Here is a 22785-nt window from a genome sequence, read left to right on the forward strand (position 1 = left end):
CTGTATTCATGCTTCACAATTTTGGCGATAGCACTTGCTTTTAAATGATGTAGTTAAGCTATACACATTTACAGCAAGCTGTACTGAAGCTAATAAAAGCAATATGTGGAATTTAAGACAAATTATTTTGCATTTTTATTATTTTTATTATCGTATACCGATCGGTTTCATTATAAAATTCCGTGTACAAATTATCGCAAAAAATCAACTGAAAACCTCTATTCTCTCTGTGATTTCATACGTTGCAGTAGTTTGTAGGCTAAAACCACTGTAAACAGAGACTTCTTGAAATCTGGATCTGTTGATTTATAATTGGGAACATGCATAATTTTCAAAAATATTTTTTTTGAAAAGTGCACCAATGAAATAGTACGTAAACGTATTACATTGTGGTATGTTGCCTTGTTTTCTACCATTAAAAAAATGTTTAATAGTGCCTTTCCGCAAGGCGAGTGAAACGGCCTGTGACGTAAGCGGCGCGCTGTGACGTCACGATCCAGTACCGCATGGAGCTCTACCAGCCGTTGTGTATCAGCCGTTGCTAAAAGCCGATTGTTTATTATTCATGATCGCGAGTAACTTCGAAATGACAGAAGAAAGGTTCGAAACAGCACAGTCAGACAATCTACCCTGTGTAGATGTCATCATTCTTGAAAAATGTGACTTGTGGCCGCAGAAATTCGCGGATAACAAGCAAGTTTGTAAGTGGCGTCTTTTATATACGTGCAATGTACTGTAACCCATAGTATTAGGATAACAACGAACCTGGATAGATATCACATCACTTTCAACATTTCCTTCTAGACTGATTCCCCTATTAAAGAATAACATTACATTTTCGGGCTTTCAGCATTAGTAAAGTAAGAAATCGGATTTCAGCACTAACATAAACATATAGGTAGCATTATAGTACTAGTCCGCTTCTGTGGTGTAGTGGTTAATGTGTGCCAATCCCGGAGGCCCGGTTTCGATTCCCGGCTCTGCCATGAAAGTTGAAAACAAATAGTACGAGGACTGGAACGGGGTCTACTCAGCCTCGGGAGGTCAACTGAGTAGAAGGGTTTCGAATCCCACCTCAGCCATCCTCGAAGTGGTTTTTCGTATTTTCCTACTTCTCCTCCAGGCACCTAACGCCACGGCCGTTTCCTTCCCTCTTCCTTGTCTATCCCTTCCGATCCTCCCATCCTCCAACAAGGCCCCTGTTGAGCATAACAGGTGAGGCCGCCTGGGCGAGGTAATGGCCCTCCTCACCAGTTTCATCACCATACTCAAAGTCTCAACGTTTCAGGACACTGCCCTTGAAGTGGTAGAGGTGAAATCCCTCGCTGAGTCCGAGAGAAAACCAGCCCTGAAGGATAAACTGATTAAGAAAGAAAGAAAGAAAGAAAGAAAGAAAGAAACAAAGAAAGAAAGAAAGAAAGATCATAGTACTATAGGGCTATAATCTATCATTCCCAAAAAATATATATATTTATGGTTGGGACAACTGGCCTACCCACTTCCAGGGCCCATGAAAGAGAATTAAATATCTTTGTGGAGGGAAAAAAGTTAAACATGATAAAGATAAATATGACTTCACAAGTCGGGCTGAGTGGTTCAGACTGTTGAGGTGCTGGCCTTCTGACCCCAACTTGGTTCAGTCCGGTGGTAGTTGAAGGTGCTCAAATACGTCAGCCTCGTGTCCAAGATGTAATTGAAGCATTTAAATAAAGCATCATACATTACAATTTAAAGTTTTACCACTAGAACAGCTGACATGGAAAAGTGATTTGAAAATTCAAACAAATTCATCTTACGTTAAAATATTTAAAAAAAAAATATATATATATAAACTGTAAACTTTTCCGATATATCACCAGCATTTCTCCGGCTCGCCAAAATCCATTTCTTCCTAGTTTTAGCGTCTTTGGAACATTTATAAACAATTTGTTTGGTATGGTATGCGATGTGCTATTGCACATCGGAACTCTACACCATTTATAAGTTTTCTGCCTCACTGTCTGCGCAGGATTCATTTTAAGTCTAAAATATACCACTCAGATTATTATCCAATGTATAGACCTCGAATTTAACCATACTAGACACTAACGTAAAGTAGAAATACGCGAAGTGTATCCTGCTTCTCACAGCACACTGTGTTATTTCGTCTGCTAATTCAGGCAACCTGTACGATGACGTCAGACCAATGAGATCGCGTGCTTGCGTGACGTGACATTTTCGTAGATTTTTATCACGTTTGGAGTTATTATTTGTACATTCTGATCACATTTTTGAATTCTGCATGAAATTTTGAATCAGATTAGCATATTTTTAATTAAAACCCCGGATCATGCATGTTCCCTATTGTGCCAGCCGTCAGCATCAGGTACATGTTGGGTTACGGTACACAAACCAACCATCTTCAGTTCACTTTTAGGCATCTTGAAATGCTATTATATTCATTTGAGGCAGAGGTGCGAAAATACTGTGGTTTCGTGTGTTCCCTGACATATACAACATATATATGACTAGAAGAGCATGTTTACTATCGCTCGAGCTTTCGTGTGCACGAGTGGACAGCTGACGGCCACACTGCCATCTAAATAATAGATTTTTGACTGACTGTCAAATAGTATCTGGATTCTACAAAGTTCCACGCTGAACCAAAAGATGGCAGTATATCATCGCAAATTTTGTCGGCTAAGAGACGGCAGACGAGCGGTGGACGATAAAATGCCATGTCGGGGTCTCCCCCGACCTGGAACGGGAATATCGAAATGTCGGGCCTCACTGGACAGACGAGTGGTAAGGGTTAAAGAAGGCAAGTCGCAGGGGTACATTGCCACAGTGTTACGGGTTGCTCAGAATAGGATTGGGTATCTGTGGAAACTTTTCTAGGAAAGAGAATGTTGCCAGGTACGCTGGTATGGGGTGCCAAATGAAGACCACCCCAAGGCAGTATTGTTTGGAGAGTTTAAAAGCTCTGCAAAACTGCTAAGTTATAGCAGGCTTCTGGAGTATCAAGTAACCAAACTGTCTGAAACTGGCTTTAAGAGGAAAATTCAACATCCAGGCATGTTTACTATCGCTCGAGCTTTCGTGTGCATGAGTGGACAGCTGACGGCTGTCAGACATCATAGAGGAGACGATGGTTTGCTAGAGATAATCTACACTAGCATCCTGTTGTGTTCTTTGATGAATCCTGTTTTGCTTCATAAAATTCAGATGCCAATCTGAAGAATAAGTGGACAACTCTACAATCTGCCATTGCTTATGGATGTGTATCTGTTAGTGTAGGCAGGCATAAGTAATCACATTAAAACACCCTGCTCATACATAAAACACACATTCATACACACTGCTAAAAAAATGAGGGACAACATTTTAAACACCTGCATTATTTTTTCAGGCACGATTGGTGTGAAACAGATGTATTTTATCTTGAAAATAAAACTTCTATTGAACTGAAATGTAGATATCCTGTTCAACACACATTTTGGTGCTATGACCAGAAATTAAACACAATGTCACAAATGAAAGTGGGTAGTCCTTCAAATTATTTCACATAAGCACAAAAAGTAACATTTCAATATCTGGTAGGCCTTCCATGTACCCGTATTGCTGCCTCAAATCTTCAAGGCATGCTCCTGACAAGTCTGCGAACAGTTTCTTGTGTAATTTTGTCCCATTCCTCGATAAAAACCTCTAAAAGTTGTTAGAGACTCTTGAGGTGCTACTGAATGGGCCCAAAGTTCTGTTCAGCATATCCCATAAATGCTCGGTGGATTGAGGTCAGGACTCGGAGCAGGCCAGTCTAATGTTTGAATCGCGAAGTCCTGTGGAGTTTCCATAGGGGCTGCTGCTGAATGGTCTCGCATTGTTGTGTTGCACAAACTGGGAACCTATTACTACTACAGTGGGCATGATCCAGTAAAATCTCTATTTACCTCTGAGCATTTAGTCGGCCTCTGATTATCTGAAGGTCGGATTGGCCATAAATTGTGATGCCACTCCACACCATGACTGAGCTGCAGCCATATATGTCCATTTCCTGGAAGACTGCATCTTTAGAACTTTAACACTATGACTATATACGTGTATACGTCCAGTGCACAGTGTTAGATGAAAGCGGGAGTAGTCTGTAAACCATGCATTGCACCAGAGCTGCCAGTTCCTATGGTCCTCAGCAAATCTAAGTCGATCTCTCTTGTGCCGAACAGTTAATCGAATGACCTGATGAAGTAGCCTTAGTCTTAAACCTGCCTCCCGGAGTCTGTGTATTATTAATAACATACAATAGAGGGAAATTTAATTGATCCAACTTTTTTCAATACGTAATGTGTTAATATAATCGCAACATTTTAAAATTTTTTTATTCAGTACTGGTTTTGGTGTCTGTGGACACCATCAGCTGAAACAGGTTGTGTGAACAAAGATATACACTGACTGACAGAGCAAATGCAACACCAAGAAGGAGTGGTTCGAAAGGGATGAAAGTTGGGGAAAAAACAGACGGCACGGACGAATAATTGATGTTTATTTCAAACCGATATGCAGGTTACACAATGCGCACGGCATCGACTCCGTAGGATGTAGGACCACCGCGAGCGGCGATGCACGCAGAAACACGTCGAGGTACAGAGTCAATAAGAGTGCGGATGGTGTCCTGAGGGATGGTTCTCCATTCTCTGCCAACCATTTGCCACAGTTGGTCGTCCGTACGAGGCTGGGGCAGAGTTTGCAAACGGCGTCCAATGAGATCCCACACGTGTTCGATTGGTGAGAGATCCGGAGAGTACGCTGGCCACGGAAGCATCTGTACACCTCGTAGAGCCTGTTGGGAGATGCGAGCAGTGTGTGGCCGGGCATTATCCTGCTGAAACAGAGCATTGGGCAGCCCCTGAAGGTACGGGAGTGCCACCGGCCGCAGCACATGCTGCACGTAGTGGTGGGCATTTAACGTGCCTTGAATACGCACTAGAGGTGATGTGGAATCATACGCAATAGCGCCCCAAACCATGATGCTGCGTTGTCTAGCAGTAGGGCGCTCCACAGTTACTGCCGGATTTGACCTTTCTCCACGCCGACGCCACACTCGTCTGCGGTGACTATCACTGACAGAACAGAAGCGTGACTCATCGGAGAACACGACGTTCCGCCATTCCCTTATCCAAGTCGCTCTAGCCCGGCACCATGCCAGGCGTGCACGTCTATGCTGTGGAGTCGATGGTAGTCTTCTGAGCGGACGCCGGGAGTGCAGGCCTCCTTCAACCAATCGACGGGAAATTGTTCTGGTCGATATTGGAATAGCCAGGGTGTCTTGCACATGCTGAAGAATGGCGGTTGACGTGGCGTGCGGGGCTGCCACCGCTTGGCGGCGGATGCGCCGATCCTCGCGTGCTGACGTCACTCAGGCTGCGCCTGGACCCCTCGCACGTGCCACATGTCCCTGCGCCAACCATCTTCGCCACAGGCGCTGCACCGTGGACACATCCCTATGGGTATCGGCTGCGATTTGACGAAGCGACCAACCTGCCCTTCTCAGCCCGATCACCATACCCCTCGTAAAGTCGTCTGTCTGCTGGAAATGCCTCCGTTGACGGCGGCCTGGCATTCTTAGCTATACACGTGTCCTGTGGCACACGACAACACGTTCTACAATGACTGTCGGCTGAGAAATCACGGTACGAAGTGGGCCATTCGCCAACGCAGTGTCCCATTTTTTCGTTCGCTACGTGCTCAGCACAGCGGCGCATTTCACATCATGAGCATACCTCAGTGACGTCAGTCTACCCTGCAATTGGCATAAAGTTCTGACCACTCCTTCTTGGTGTTGCATTTGCTCTGTCAGTCAGTGTAAAAGTATGTAGTACATATAATAAACCCTCGGTAATAAGTGACAATATGAGGTAAAAATACAATGCTTAAAAGAATATAAACAAGTTATGTGCTTGTTGGTCAAAGTATAAAATGAAACTGAGGATATTAAATGTTTAAAGACTTGATCACTTTGGAATGATTAAAAGTCTCAAGCGTAGCACTGCTAAACACTAGGGTAAATAAAACATGGACATCCAAAAACTGACATGGGATGCAGTCCTTCCTCAGGGTATTGATAATAAAGTAACATAAGTAAGTTTGCTGGTGGCTTGTAACATCAACTCATAAAAAGCAGCAGTCATTTATGAGGTACTCCAAGAAGTGGATCATATTGCAGGCAAAGAGAAAGTAGATATATGGCCAGAAAGTTCTCGATCCAATTCGGAACCTCAAACAGCCTGATGTATGCATGGAGAGTGGCAAGAAGCAAGTGCTCCCCTGTTATGCTATATTAACAACATTATGTGTTGGAAAAAAAAAAAAAAAGTGGATCAATTAAATTTCCCTCTATTGTATGTTATCTCCTTTCAATACAGACCAGATATGAAGTTTTTAATGTTGAATTATTGTTTGATCACGGACGCTGCAACCAGGTGCTGCTCTTACATAAATTTGTAGGCCCCAGTCAGTCGCAGGGAGAACCGGCGGAGTGAACAATTCACCCCATATCTATCATCTCTGGCATATGTTTTCAGTTTTCTCCCTTGTCCTGGCTTTCGTGTGTGTGTGTGTGTATACATACCAGTTTCACAAAAACTTTTCCAGCCGGGCTGAGTGGCTCAGACGGTTAAGGCGCTGGCCTTCTAACCCCAACTTGGCAGGTTCGATCCTGGCTCAGTCCGGTGGTATTTGAAGGTGCTCAAATACGACAGCCCCGTGTCGGTAGATTTACTGGCACGTAAAAGAACTCCTGCGGGACTAAATTCCGGCACCTCGGCGTCTCCGAAGACCGTAAAAGTAGTTAGTGGGACGTAAAGCAAATAACATTGTATTAAAACTTTTCCAAACCCTCCCAACAGATGAAGCCACATCAAGCTCTGTAAACACTGCAGTAAAGTCACTGACAGAACATGTTCTGCCTGATTCAGATACCTCATTTCGACTGAAACTTGCAGTATTGACATACAAAGAGCACTGGGAAAGTTATGCAATATGCAAGAACTGTTGGCTGGACACTACTGTTATGGTGGGGGATGAAAAGAGTGGTGAAAACCAGTCTAGAAGACAGCTAGGCGCGACCTTCACACCGGTTGTTACCAGCATGTCAGTGTGGTCTAAAGGTGAATATCGCGCAATTATCCACTACAATTTTGCTCGTGGATTAACTGTTGACCAGTGCCTGGTGGAAATGACTCCTGTGCTGGGGGAAGACTGTCCACATTGGACAATTTTCCGCTGGTACTATTCGCTCCAGAGGGGAAATTTTGGGGTATAAGACTATCTTCATTCTGGGTGACCGTCTGAATCAGTGACTGAGTCAAACATTGAAGCTGTGAGGAAAATGTTGCAGCAAGAGGTGGTTGACATATGGGCAGGTAGAAGAGACCCTTCACATCCCTGAACCAGCTGTTCATTCAATTCTACATGACCATCTCAGTGTTGGAAAGGTTTGTTCCTTTTGGGTGCCCCATTCACTTTCAGAGGAACAAAGGGCACATCGAGTGAAATGGTGCCGAAAAATGCTAAAACAGTTTGAAAATGCAACTTAGTGTAACGTCGATAGCATCGTTACAGGTGACAAAACTTGACTTTATTATTACGATATCCCAACAAAATCCCAGAACAAGGTGTGGCTGTTTGAAGATGAGGGTACTCCTGTGACTGCGAAAGTAAAGGTCAGTGAAGAAAAGGATGATAGCAGTATTCTTCACTAAACGAGGCATCCTGACTCGGGTTGTGCTAGAAACACAAAGGACAGTTACTGCGAAGTGGTACAGTGAGACTTGTCTGCCTTACTTCATCCAGGCTCTAGAGCAGCTCCGTCCAAGATCACGGCTCAACACTTGGCTCTTGCATCACGACAATGCTCCAGCACATCGTGCTAATGTAACAATGGATTTTCTTGCCTGATCAGGGTTGACTGTGCTTGATCACCCTCCATACAGTCCTAATCTTGCCCCATGTGACTTCGCACTCCTCCCAGAAGTGAAGATGAAGCTGAAAGGGCGGTGTTCTGCATCAAACGAGGAGCTTCTGGCAGCATAGGATCAAGAGTGTGAAACTGTAACCGAAGAAAAGTGACAGTTTGTTCAGTGACTGGTTTAGACGTATGGAGTAGTGTATTGAGTGTGGTAGGAATTATTTTGAACGTCTAAAGATTTTGCTCACATTGAAAAGCTTTCCTAGTGCCCTTTGTACTCTTTACTAGATGACAGTGAGTTGTTGCTCGTTCATTTCACTCTGAGGCATAGCAAGATAAATTTGACTACTGCCAGAACGCCATGGCTTTCCAGCAAAATGTGGAAGATTCCTCTCATTCTTTCAACATTTCAAAAGAATAAGAGCAACAGTATATATCTTAAATTATGGACTACTTTCATAGTACACACGATCAAATTGTTGTCCTAATTTTTTTTAGCATTGTGTAATAAATTTCACATTGATCCCGGTTGACAGTTTATTCACATACAATGGGTTAGGAGTAGATCCACCTATTCAATACATAAAAAAATTATACAACTTAGATTTTCATAAAACATTCATCGGATCGGAAGAGTTGGCCGTGTGGTAAGGGGCGCACATCTGTGAATTTGCATCTGCGAGGTAGTGGCTTCGAACCCCATTGCAGGCAGCCCTGAAGATGGTTTTCTGTGTTTTCCCACCTTACGGCCACAGCTGCTTCCTTCCCACTCCCAGCTCATTTCTATCCCATCACCGCCATAACACCTATCTGTATCAGTGCAACGTAAAGCCAGTCTTAAAAAAGAATTCAGCGGGACAAGTTTTGGCCTTAGACTAGTTTTGTCATCACATTCACTGACCATTTGTTACTTGAAGGAAATGAACGAATTCCGTATATTACGATTACGTCCAAATCAGATACCACTTCCCACATCTGACTCTCTCATCACCACCACTACCTACTGTACTAACAGCTGCTCTGTCTACTATTGTATCTCACAGATACAATACCTGTTTTATCCAATAGTAAGAAATCAACTTCCACTCACAACAAATAGACCACCAACATAAGCCTATTTCAATAGCTCTTACATAAGTTTCCATTTCTGGAGTAAAAATATTTTTGATTTAAAACTGGTTGGAGATTTTAAGATGGTGTAAAACTGCAGGTTTTCAGTAGGAACGTGTTCCTCATGAACAAGATACATCACATACCCGAAGATAAGAATCACAGAGCTCTTTAGCATTTAACTATTCCCATTAATAAGGATATTTTAATTAAGTGAACCTGTTCTTTGTGTTAAAAATTTTCATCTGTAGCAAGGAATCGTGGCTGAGGATGTCCTAAAGCATGACAAAACATGTCCTGTAGTTAACATGAAATTACTGTAGAAATAAATAGTATAGAGATTATTGTAGTGTTGGAAAGATGAATTGTTATTTTATGTTTTGATTATATAGACTATACAACCACCACGGACAAAGAGTGAAATTTATAACATGTAAGTGGTGTTACGAGCTGTCAGTGGAGAGATGGCATGGAATGAAATTCGTAGACAAATAAGTTATTAAAAGTAGAAAAGATCACAATATGAAGATAGTTGGAATTAAGGATAACAGATTGGGGCAAATATTAGTTTATAGGAAGGGGAGTTAGGGATTGAAATGACAAGGGAGATGTTCAATAAATTTGCAAATTCTTTGCAATCATTTGAGAAGAGACTAGGAAAACAGATAGGGAATCGGCCACCTGGGTAACTGCCCTAAATGCAGTTCAGTGGTGATTGATGATAGAGAAGAGCCTTAGAGCAGTGATTGGTTACAGCACTTGACAAATAGGATAAAGGTTTTTTTACAAATCAGTTTGTTGCTCTTTAACACCGTTTGCATTTTGCAATTTTTTTTTTTCTTAGAGCATTCCTCACACCATCCAGCTCGGCATTTTTCTCTTGGCTGGTTACGTTCAACTACTCCACTAACCACTATGTTCAAACGCTGCATTTGGCGTTTCACTGCTTCTTTAAGCATTCTGTATGTTTTGCTTGAATGTTTCGGTAACTTCTCGTAAGGGCACCAGTTTTACATGTGATAAAATTAATTTTTGGGTCTGTATTGAAAGTATTTGTATTAACCAACACTTGTATTGAATAGGTGGATGAATAATAAAAACATACAATACAATCTTAAAAATTAGGACATTGTCTTTATAAAAAAAATTTGACATGAAATTAATATATTAATGGTACATGTTTCGCCCATCAATAGTAGGCATCATCAGCCATATTTTTCATCTTAAGAATAGATCAGGTACCTGATCGGAAATAACGAATGCTGTTAAAAACTGTCGTGAAATGTATTGGAGAACGTTAAGCAACTATTACAATATAAAATGTATGCTATTACTTGACAGTATTTGTGATAATATTAGTCTAAAAACATGACAATTGTTTGGGGATTATGACATATTAAAAGATATTACAATAAAGATAAAAATCAGGAAACACATTCAATTTAGTTGTCAGATGGCGTGTTGTTAAAACTTACAGAAAGTTGAGCAATGGTAATGGTTGTTAGTTCTAAGTTAATAAATATTGATTTTCATTAATATGGTTATAGATTTTTGAAGAATTTTCATATGGCCTGGTTCTTCTTTGAGATAATTTTACTTGGAAATGTTGGTGCCGTAGGCTATATTGAAGTCCGTGTAGAAGTCATTAGACCATCTTCTTTGATGTGGTAATAGTTTGTGATAGGTGTGACTCTTTGTTGTTAGGCGTGTTGGTGAGCGTATTAGTCGAAAGGGAAAGTTGTCATTCAGTGGCTAGCCAATTTGTAAATTTAATGAATGACAATAATTGGAATTAAGGGGCTGAATAGTGGAAGTTAAATGAAGAGTGTTGACACTTAACCCTTAGACCGCTGAGATGTTAGCTTATGTTGAGGGTTTTAGAGCAACTGGCAGTCGTCGAGCTCTTACTACGCGTGTTGTATTCGTGAAGTCTTGGTGGAGAGGGTTGAGCTTGAGATGCGTGTGAAGAGTTGTCGGCAGCGGGACGAGGGGAGGGGGTGGTGTGTTGGATTGGTGGGCGTGTTTACTGATTTGGTGCTAAATATTTTACAAAACTTATTATTCAGAATGGTTTTTGTAATAGAATTGGAATCTGTTCATAAAAAAGACTTTTGTTATCTATTATGTCATTTAAGTTCTTGTCTTTGTTAAACTGTTGATCTAAGATGATGTAAAAGTTTTCGTATTTCGTCATGAGTTTACCTTTTTCAATTCTTTTTAAGATTCGTAAGTCCTGATCTGTTGTAGTAAATTTGTGACCCGTTTCTTTCATGTGGTTACTAATCGCAGAGAACTTATGCAGAACAGTGTAATGCCCAAAAGCATATCTAGTTGAGAAACAACGGCCAGTTTGACCAACGTAAGAAAATTACGTACTCAGCATTTGAGTCTATATATGCCCGAGCTTGAATATTTATTGGTTGAATTGACTCGGTTACGATTAAAAAATAAATTTCGAACTGTATTCTGCGTTGTGTAATAGATTTCTACCTCATGTTTTCTTCACGGATTCTTAAGATGAAAAATATGACTGATGGGCGTAACATGTACCATCTAATCTATTAATTTCATGTCTTTTTTTTATAAAGACAGTCCTAATTTTAAAGATTGTATTGTATTGAATAGGTGGGTGAATAATAAACATACAAGTGTTATTTAATAGGGCACAAGTTTGTCGAGAGTCTCTGATCTGTTCACTGTCAAATCGAATGCATTGTAAGAGAGACTAATCTCTTCCTGGACATCGGTGCCCTGAAAATGTAGACCCACTGCTGCTGGTGACGCAAAGCTCGGCTGTTTTGGGATGCGCCTATTGCAGATCACCGGCGTGGTATAGAAGTCCACACAAAGCTTTTATTCTTGATTTGTTGATTTCTGTGGAATCTATCTCCCTAGAAAATTTGGATGTTAGGATAATTTATCTTATTGTAGTATATAAAATTGTCTACCATTAGCCCCCAAGAATCAATAGCATTCTTTGAATTTCAGGCTTCTCCTTTGGGACCCAACAAATGAAAAACTATATTTTGCGTTCTGGTGCAAACCATTTGAGGAATGATACCTTTGTACCACACTGTACAATCCTTCCCCTTACATAATCGCATACCTAACTGTACATCATCCTCGTCAACTTCATGTTCATATTCACTGCAAGGGGTACCTTCATGTTTAGTCGCACAGCTGTCCTGCTTGGTATCACTCCCAATATAACTTTCATTAACTAAGTCAAATCTGAATAATCACTTCCAAAAACTTCATCTTGTTAGCCACCAAGTAAATCACTGATGTCCTGATCGGTTAGTCTGTCCATTGCGTAACTTTCGAGAGTCCACTAGAAAATTCGATCTTGCTGTAAACTTGTGCAAGCACGCATGTTGTGTAAAAAGGAAAAGAAAAAGAAATACCCGAGACTGGAATCAGCGTCCAAACGTTAACAGTTCGAACAACACTAGCGATACAAAAATAGCAAGGAATCAGGACAGCACGGGAGGGAGCATTGATATAGTAGCGAGGAGTGGAAAGCAGAATATCAGTTACACAAATAATAATTCACAATTTAATTTGCCCTGGGTGATAATAACCATGTGCACATCCTAACAGGTTAAGAATGGAGACTTATTGTAACAGAAACCTGATTTTTTTTTTTTTTTAGGAGGGCGAAGAAACTGCCATGTGGTTGAAATTGGAAAACAAAATGGTGCAAGTACAAATCATGAATTTCATTCAAAAACCATATTAGTACAAAAATGTAATTTTGTTCTTTTAAGATTTTCATTTTGCACTTATTAGGTATGTGAAAAGTGCCCTATATGAGGTAGATCACAGTGTAGTTCATTTTAAGTGATTCTATAGGATATTTTATGCGGTCTCCACAGAGCGATCCTGGACTTTGTACATCCTGAATGAAGTAATGAAATATTTTTGAAAACTAAGTCTGAATTCTTAAAGGCTATTTTACTAGGATGCTGTATATTTAGTCCTATTTTAGAATTTAATTGCTTTACCATCCACCAGGCGAGTTGACAGTGTGGTTGGGGCCGTGCAGCTGTGAGCTTGCATCCGGGAGATGGTGGGTTCGAATCCTGCTGTCGGCAGCCCTGAAGAAAGTTTTGTGGTTTGCCATTTTCACACCAGGCGACCACTTCTTCCAACTCCTAGTCCTTTCCTATCCCATCGTTGCCATAAGACATGTCTGTGTCGGAGTGACATAAAGCCACAAAAAAAAAAAAAAAAAAAAAAAAAAAAAAGTAGCTTTACATGTATGTGGACATATGATGCATCTGTCTTGCTTAGCTCATTCAAGATAGTTTACATGGAAATGTTCTATAAATGTTTATTATATATTCATTTTAAGGAGACATGTGTTCAAGCAAGTGCGTCAGCTGACATGAGGTGCTATGTACTATTAGCAAATATAATAGTCCATTTATTGCATCTTGACTACTGCTTAACAATTTTCTCTTCTCAGGTTGATTATTTTGCATCAGGCAAACATACATCTCTAGCTTTAAAGAAATCTGCAGAGGTTTCTTTGATAAACTAAAAATATGGGATAGAATTCTGAAGCATTTTTTTCTAATTGCATATTGAATAGTTTTAAAATAGCTAAGAACAGAACTTCATGAAATGAAGACATGTCCCCTGACATAGTTCGAAGCCACCATTTCTTGACTTCAGGCTTACAGCTACCGGACCCATTCTGCATAGCCAACTTGCTCTGTAGTAACTTGTATAAAAAAGGAAATGCGAAAATATTAAGTCTTTTTGCATTTCACCAGCTGGTCCATAAACAAGCCATTCCTGCTCCTTCTCAAAAAACATTAGAGCTAAAGTCTTCATTAAATAAGCTTGATTATAAAACAAATTTCATATCATTTCACCTTGGGAACATCCTCTTGGTTATGCATTACGCATTTTCTTCTTATTAATACAAAAACATATTTCTTCGAAGTTTACTTGTAATTTCAGAATAGCCTAGAGCTAATGATGGAAAATGCCTTGGTCAAGTCATCCCTTCAGAATCTTTCAGGAACATACATAATGGAGTATCTCAGGTCTTCCTGTTATTGGAACAGTTTACTACACTACGCAGAACTCCCTTGGTAAAACCGCACCACTTGCACAGCCATGAGCTAGAGGTTTTAAATCTGCTTTAATGTAACACACCTGCACGGCCAGCAATTATATAAACCTCACGTTGGAAGTTGTCCTCATTTTTTACCTCTACTCGGATGATGATGTTCTGTACAGAGTAATAAGTTACAAGATTGTAAGCAACTGCAAAATAACTTTGATAATGTTGTGAGATGGACAGAAGGCAATGGTATGACGATAAATGAGGTTAAGTAGGTTGAGAGTTTCACAAATAGGAAAAGTCCTCTGTTTTAATTACTGCGTTGATGGCATGAGTGTTCCTTTTGGGGATCATTGTAAGTACCTGGGTGTTAATATAAGGAAATATCTTCATTGGGTTAATGACATAAATATGATTGTAAATAAAGGGTACAGATCTCTTTACATGGTTATGTGGGAATTTACGGGTTATAGTAAGACGGTAAAGGAGAGGGCATACAAGTCTCTGGTAAGACCCCAACTAAGTATCGTTCCAGTGTATGGGACCCTCACCAGGATTACTCGATTCAAGAACTGGGCAAATCCAAAGAAAAGCAGCTCAATTTGTACTGGGTGATTTCCGACAAGAGTAGCGTTACAAAAATGTTTCCAAGTTTGGGGTGGGAAGACTTGGGAGAAAGACGAGCTGCTCGACTAAGTGGAAGCCACTGCGTAGGCTACTTGGCGCTACCAGCAGTGCCAATGCGCTTAGAGACTTCGTCTCATTATCAAAATTTGATGCCTGCCTGGCCATCAGATGATATAGATGTTTATTCAACATCTATAACATACCACTTAGTCGAGGAGCTCGTCTCGTTTCTCCCAGGTCTTCTGAGCCAAAACTTGGGAACATGATTGTAATGCTACTCTTTTGTTGGACTTAGAGGTTGGACTGTACCTTATTTCATTCCTTCCTCCTCTAAACGTTTACCTTTGTTTAGGTGTAGCTTGCATAAATATACACTGCCTGAAAAAAAAATTCTTGTAGCACCCACCCAGAGGAAATGGTTTGAGTCGGTGTAACTTGATTCATATCATTGATGGGTATATAGATCATTAGTTGAAATTTGTTGTGATAGAACGTCCACCAGAGTGCAGTAGTGTTCTTCGCGTTTAGTGTTACCAGGTTTGGTGCAGTATATATAAGGGGCATGAACAGTCCAATGTAGTGATCACTGTCAAGGACACGGAGATGGTGTTTTCAGCACCTGCAGAGTTTGAAAGGGGGCAGGTGGTCGAATCGTGCAATATCAAGATATGTGGGGCATTCGGATGTGACAGTGGCCAGATGTTGGACTGCATGGGAATGTGAGAGCAGGTATACTAGAGGTTCCACTCTTATCATGTCAGACCACCACAAGGGAGCATCACTGTATTGTGCACCAAGCAAATCATAACACCTTCACATCTGCGCCTGTCATCCGAGAAAGAGTAATAGATTCCCTGCAGCATTGTCATCCTGCACCATTGGTCAGACTAGCAGAAGCTGGACTATGGAATTACCGTCCCATGCCCAGGTTGCTGTTGCCACAACACCCGGCTTTGTTTGGAGTGGTGCTGTAGCCGGGAAGTATGGACAGCTGATGAAGGGTGTCTCATTGTATTCGGTGATGAATCACGGTTCTGCGCTATCCACGATGACCATCATCTGAGAGTATGGCGGTGACCTGGAGAGGGGAATCATTCTTCCAATATATTGGAGAGGCACAGCAGTGTTACTATTAGCGACATGGTGTGGGGGAGCCATCGAGTAAGTCTTCAGGTCATGGCTGGTAGTGATAGAGGGAACTCTGATGGCACAATGGTATGTCACGGATATCCTGTGTCCTTGTGTGTTATGTCTTGCGACAGTATCATGGTGCCATTGTTCACCAGGACATTGTTCATCCACACATGGCTACGTGTCTCTTTGAACTGTTCGCGTGATGTTGAGCTACTCCAGTGGCCAGCAAGATGCCCAGATCCCTGATAGAACATGTGGGACCAGCTCAGCTGTCAAGATATCAAGGACCAGTTACAACAGTTCTGGGCCAGCTTGCTTCGGGAGACCATACAATAGTTTTGACACCCTTCCTGACCGAATCTGTGCATGCATCCAGGCCAGAGGGGGTGCATAGTCATACTGATAAGTGGGCTCATACAGCCAAATTCGTTCCGAATTAGACTCTAATTCGACTCTAATTTGTAATAGCTGAAATGTAAACACCTAACGTTTCATTTAGTTTGCTCCTCCCTTTCTGGGAGTGTAATTGCCTTGTTATAATGCAGTATGAAACCCTTGCTGTGCGATTCTCTGACTTTGAGAGGCTTTGAAGAATGCTGCTGCTGCTGCTGCTGCAGTAGTCTCTTTTCATTGCTGTCCTATCACTAGCCTCATTGCCTCCAGTGGTACTCTAGATAATGACTAAATTCCTTACAACCAGCCTTCGGTAAGTTCTTTGACTCAGCGATTCCTTGAAGATTGAAATTCTTAAACCATTTCATTACACTGTCGACAGACTTGTCCTTAAACTAGTTTAGGTCTCCTGCCAACACAGATCATGTTTGCTACTCTTATCTCAATGTTTCTCTTCATTTTCTAGAATCGCTGTAGGTTTTGAAACAGTTAAGGTGAGATATTACAGCCTTGTCTAACCCCTGTAAGTAACTTGAACAAAGTATTTAGGATGTGTATTCTCCTAGAATGGTGGTATAGTGAGATTGAGTAAAGTTCAGTTCCATTCAATGGACGAAACTATCTTTACACTGGTCTGTTTTCAGACCAACTTTGCTTAATGGTAGTGAAATCTGGGTAGACTCTGGATAACTGGTAAGTGGAGCTAAGAATTTTAGGTGCAAAAGTTTGGTTAAAAAGGTGCGAAAAAAAAAAAAACTTTAATATAGTTGAAAAATATAAAGGAAAAAAAAGCATATTGAATTGTAAATATTCATACAAATGTCACCAAAACCAATTTCAAATCACATTAAAGGATACAGAATTCACCCGTGTCTCCTAAGGTAAGTCCCACAACAGCGTTAATAAAATCACATGTCCAGAAATGTCAAAACAGATAAATTTAACATGTCAATGTTATTTTCAGTGAAGTTTTATCTCTGGCCACTAAGTAAATACTTAAAACATAGAACAGGAATGTTCATTGTCAATCAATACTGATCTGCATTTAGGGCAGTCGCCCAGGTGGGAGATCCCTGATCTGTTGTTCTCCTAGCCTTTTCTTAAATTATTTCAATGACATTGGAAATTTATTGAAAATCTCCTTTGGTAAGTTACTCAAATTCCTAACTCCTCTTCCTATAAATGAATATTTGCCCCAATTTGTCCTCTTGTGTTCCAACTTTTTCATATTGGATATTTCCTACTTTTAAAGACTCCACTCACTTTGTCAACAGACAAAAGTGGTGTATATTTTGTTTGCAGTAGATATGAAGTGCCTGTTTGTTGTACTGTCCTTATCAGGGCTTTTGGCTTAGCTCTGTTCTAGTATCTGCTTTGTAATACTGTGCAGTACTTCTTCACATCAATGACAATAGCCCATTTAAGGAATTTCATGTAGCCTCCTTATACAGGTTTTGACCTAGCTATATACCGCATAACTAGAGCCCTGCACGGATGCGGATATCCGTGAAGTTGGTCTTGGCGGAATGCAAACTGTATGGCAGTGCCGATAATTTCTAAATGACTTTTGTAGATTTTTCACTCGGGTATACTCTTGTTTTTGCTTGTAGTTAGGCGACCCTTGACGCTGGTATGGGAGAATAGTGATATATAAGGAGCCTTGAGACCGTGAAGCTGAAAATCTGACCTAAGCCTACCTGGCTTCTGTCCTCAATTTATGGAAGTAATGAACAAAGGTCAATAGTCGGTAGTTGTCGCAAGATAAAGCCCCTCGTGAACCTGTGACTGTAGGGGTTCTGGTGACAAGTGTTAAGCCTATTGTATTACGTTAACAGATCTGTCAGTTTCAATATCTTGGGTGTTATATGTATAGTCCCCAGGCCGAAGGCTGGTTGGATCCTCAACAGCTCCGCCATCAGCTGTCACAGATGGCCTAGGCATCACTGAAGAGGCGTACTAGTGAAATGAGCAAGGTAGTTTCCCGTTGCTTTTCATACCGAGCCAGAAGTTGCTATTACATATCGGTCTGCTATGCCCACTGAAATGCATGCACCAACCAACCCTATGAGTAACATTTTCACACCATTCATAGCAGGGAATGGCTGCATAAGGAATGGCATTAAGAGCATCACTCATACCTCAGTCACTTTCATTTTGTCAAAACCAAGGATAAAGCTGAGACAGATCTATGAAAGTAACAAAATTGCTCTAGCCCACACCAGAAGACATAGTTCATTGTAAAGACTAGGTCCTGCCAGCAAAGGCATGGGTGTAATAATATACTGTAGTTAAGTATTAATATCCACGGATAACCATTTTGCGGATGCGGATAACCATGTGCGGGTGACGTTAGTGCGGAGTGGATGCGGATATTATTTTGTATATCTGCGCAGGGCTCTGCATATCACGATTATGTTGGTGTTTTTTTGTTCTTAATAAATTGTTACGGATACATCACACACATATTGCACCTCAGAACTCACCTGTCTCCCTAAATACCATGAACACTAAACTGTTCATTACTATCACAAATTTTCATGGTGTTCATTTTCTGTTTCAGCTTACTTGATATTACAATAATAGCAAATATCATATTAAGCTATTTGCTAATAGGACAGTGGCATACGCCAAACATAGTGTTTCAAAATAAATTTTCAAATTTATCCTACCCCCTCTGGGTGGGGGACGCAGACGAAGAACAGGCAAAAAGGCGAAGGGGCTACTAAAAGGGGCGACCAAGGGATGATGAAATTAGAACACAAAACTACTCTTGATTAGTACCATCATTCGGGGAACACCATGGGTCGCCTTTGAGAGTAGTATCACTATCTTAAGTACACAATAGGTTTGTGATTAGTAGCAGCAGAGAGCGGTTCACTGTGGGTTTCCAGTACCTGTGATTAGTAAAATTATATGCGGAACATAATCACAGGCTCACGTTGCCTGTGATTAGTACCATTATGCGAGATGCACAATGTGTTTGCGTTGCCTGAGAATAGCGCCATTATGTAAGAAACACCATAGGTGAGTTACCTATGAGACGTAAAATACTTCAGTAGTACCATAATGTTTGGAATACAGCGAGTTTACTCTATTTTTTTTATTAGTACCACAACTTGAGAAATGCCGTGGTTCTACTTTACTAGCGATAAGTACTATTATGAGGGACATTTGACCTGGATTTTTAACCCCTGTAGACATCATCAATTCAGGATTGTGCTTGGAAGCAGTCCCTTGATCAGTAATATAGTTTCTGGGAAGGTGAGCTCCAGTGTTTTAAATTCATATTCATCCATGCATTCTTCATCACCTTTTGAATTCTAGTCAATGGATGAATTTTGGACTTTTAAATTGTCATTGCATTTTGTCTCATTTTGTACCATTAGAGGCTGATGACCTAGATGTTATGCCCGTTTTAAACAAGCATCATCATCATAAATATTAATATAATAAAGAATAATGGATGTTTTACTGTATACATTGCAAATAAAATATATTGCACATACAAAACTTCTAAAAGAAAGCATAATGTGAAATTACCCTTGTCTTAACTAAATGTTCCATATTTAGTTTTATCCTATTTGAACAAATTTATTATAGTATATTTAAATGAACAAAGTTAAGTCTGTTTTCCTTCCACCTATTAAATTGGTGTTGGATTTTCTAGAAAATGAGCTTGCTAATACATGTTGTTGCATCTAGGAAAGCTTGCAGTATTTAGTCTTAAAACTGTGACTGTAGAAGTTCTGTCGTCCGAGGTTCAGTATTTTGTAAATGACATCGAAGAAATGTCTTCCTGATGTATGTGCTGCAGGTCCGATATTGGCACATATCGATCTTTTCAGACGCAATGACTACAGTTTGCTGCTATTGGAATGCTAATCAGAGGTTTTTTCCTTTGTGAGCAGGGTGGTGGCATGGTGGAGGACTAAATATCCCGACAATGTGATAAAGGGCTACAAAATGAACCTGCAACACGCTCTAGGTTCTAAGCTGCCGAATGGAATTCTCAACTTCATCTTCAAATTTACTTTTGTTCGTAAGGTACGTATTGTTCTTCACTGGGAGATTTAATGCTTGTGAGGTATGTTGCATAAATTGTTCTACTTAGGGTACCGTTTTCATAAATCTGTACCAGTATTAAAAATAGCTTGTGTTTGTATGTATGGAAGGTATAATCTTAACAAAACACTATGATTCCAGTAATTTACCACCAAATCAGTTATAGGTTATATGTAATTATGAAATTGGGAGCTGGTAGTTTCTAAAATATAGAACAGATCTGAGTAAATATGTGCCTGGGACACACAAAAAAAAAATCACAAAGTGTACTTAAAACTTATTTTTTACAAAAATCATTTCATATAAATTTCCTTTCTAGCTAATAATTCTCCAGGAAAAAGTGCTTTTGGGCATTATGATTCAAGCTTTATCTGATAGAAACCAAATAAAGTGTCTTAATTTAAATCAAGTTAGGAATGTTCATGCAGGAATTAGAAAGGAATTTCCTTTGAAGTATGAATTTCCTTCATAAGTAGTGATTTGCCAGGAAAAGGCACTTGTACTGTGTTAAATGAGAATTTTAAGCATGCGGCCCAGGGCGTTAAAAAGTAGTTAATGGTACAGTTTGGTGAAAATTGTTGTTTCTATCCTCCAGTAGTACATGTCTAACAATCCTTACACAATTTCGCTCTGCAAGGGGGAAGTTTGAGGTGGAAGGTGGATCAATGTAAAATTTTTTGACAAAGTGAAAGGATTTGGAAGTCTGAGACACTTTAAAGAGAATGGTTAGTCTGTGAAAAGTACAGCTTCTGGAAGAAAAGGGTTTCCTCTTTCTGATGGAAAAGCAGGGAGGAGAGGGAAAATTTGACAGAGGGTGGGCAGAGGAAAGTTTTTTTTCTAAATGAACTGTTGTTGAAGTCAGACCATTAGATTAACATGGGTGGGGCTATGGGAACTGCTAGTCTATATATATAAAATAACTTGTCCTGACTGACAGATTCATCATCGCCAAGCGAAAACTACTGGACATAAATGAAATTTTGGGAATATATTCATATTAAGATTTAGGTGCTTGCTAAGAGGATTTTTGGATATTCAGTCGCCAAGGGGGTGAAAAGTGGGGGGGGTGAAATTTTAAAAATGAGTGTATCTAAATCTCAAAACTTTACAAGTTTACAGATGTAAAAATTGGTATTTAGAATCTCCTTTAAAAATAAAGGAACACTTTTTTCTCTCTCTAAATCCCAATAGGAGGGGTATAAAAAAGTAATGGGTTGAATGCCTTTAATGAGGATACATCTCGGAAACTGGAGATATTACGGAACTGAAAATTTGTATATGGGATCTCCTTTAAAAATAAAGAAACATGTATTTTTTTGTTTTCAGAAAATCCAATTAATGGCGCTTTTTACAGGACTGACAAATTGGGGTGAATTGTTTGAAAGATTATAGCTACAGAATATCTGAGAAATGTAAAATGTTAGACGTAAAAAAGTGGCTATTTGGAATCTGTAAATGTAAAGAAACATACGCGATTTGTTTTTGGAAACTCCACTTAAGGGGAACTAAGAAGGGGTGAAATTTTAAAATGAGAATTTCTACAGTATCTCAAACTTAACATGTTACAGAAGTGAGAAATGGTATTTTTTTTTCTCTATTAAAAATAAAGAAATGTGTATTTTTAGTTTTTCGAAATACCACTTGGGTGTAGGGGGGGGGGGGTAAAATTGACTGAAATGGTGTTGAATTCTTTTAATTAGGCTACTGATATCTCAAAAATGAAGATGTTACAGACATGAAATTTGATATTTGGAATCTGCTTTAAAAGTAAAGAAACACTATTCTCAGAAAATCCAATGAAGGGGGGGTGTAAAAGAATTGAAAAATTGACTTAATTGTATGAGAATACATGCATATAATAAAGTTCTTACAGACGTGAAAATTGGTATTTGGATCTCCTTTGAAAACAAAGAAAAACCCGTTTTTGGGCGGGGGGAACCATCTTGGGGGTCAGGAGTAAAAAGGAGTTGAATTCCTTTCATGAGGACACATAAATCAAAAACTGAAGAAGTTAGAGTGGTGGTAATTGGTATTTAGAAGTTCCTTTACTATTAAAGAAAAAAGTATTTTTTGCCGTAAAATTCACTTGGGGGGGGGGGGGGGGTGAAGTGTGAAAGGAAGTGAAAAACGAATTATTTTTATGGGGATACTTATATCTCAAAACTGAAAGTAATTGATGTGAACATTGGTGTTAGGAATTTCCTTTAAACATAAAGAAACATGCCTTCTTTTAATTTTTTTTTGGGGGGGGGGGTTAAATAAACTTAATGGCAGTGGGGTGTAGAAGGAGGTGAGACCAATTGATTTTACTGGTCATAATGTACTTATAAGGAGCCTCCGTTGCTCAGGCGGCAGTGCGCCGGCCTCTCACACCTGGGTTCCGTGGTTCAAATCCTGGACACTCCATGTGACATTCATGCTGGACAAAACGGAGGCTGGACAGGTT

General features: G+C 40.0%; 1 protein-coding gene across 1 annotated transcript in view; it reads left to right on the plus strand.

Annotated features, from left to right (window-relative positions):
- The window catches only part of fax (failed axon connections), a 301195-nt gene that overhangs the window by 181923 nt on the left and 96487 nt on the right, over positions 1-22785 (plus strand). The window contains exon 3 of the mRNA XM_067140266.2: positions 20186-20321. Coding sequence (XP_066996367.1) covers positions 20186-20321 — 136 coding nt within the window. The remainder of the gene's footprint in view (positions 1-20185; positions 20322-22785) is intronic.

Source organism: Anabrus simplex, chromosome 2 (genome assembly GCF_040414725.1).
Source record: "Anabrus simplex isolate iqAnaSimp1 chromosome 2, ASM4041472v1, whole genome shotgun sequence".
In the NCBI taxonomy this organism is placed as follows: domain Eukaryota; kingdom Metazoa; phylum Arthropoda; class Insecta; order Orthoptera; family Tettigoniidae; genus Anabrus; species Anabrus simplex.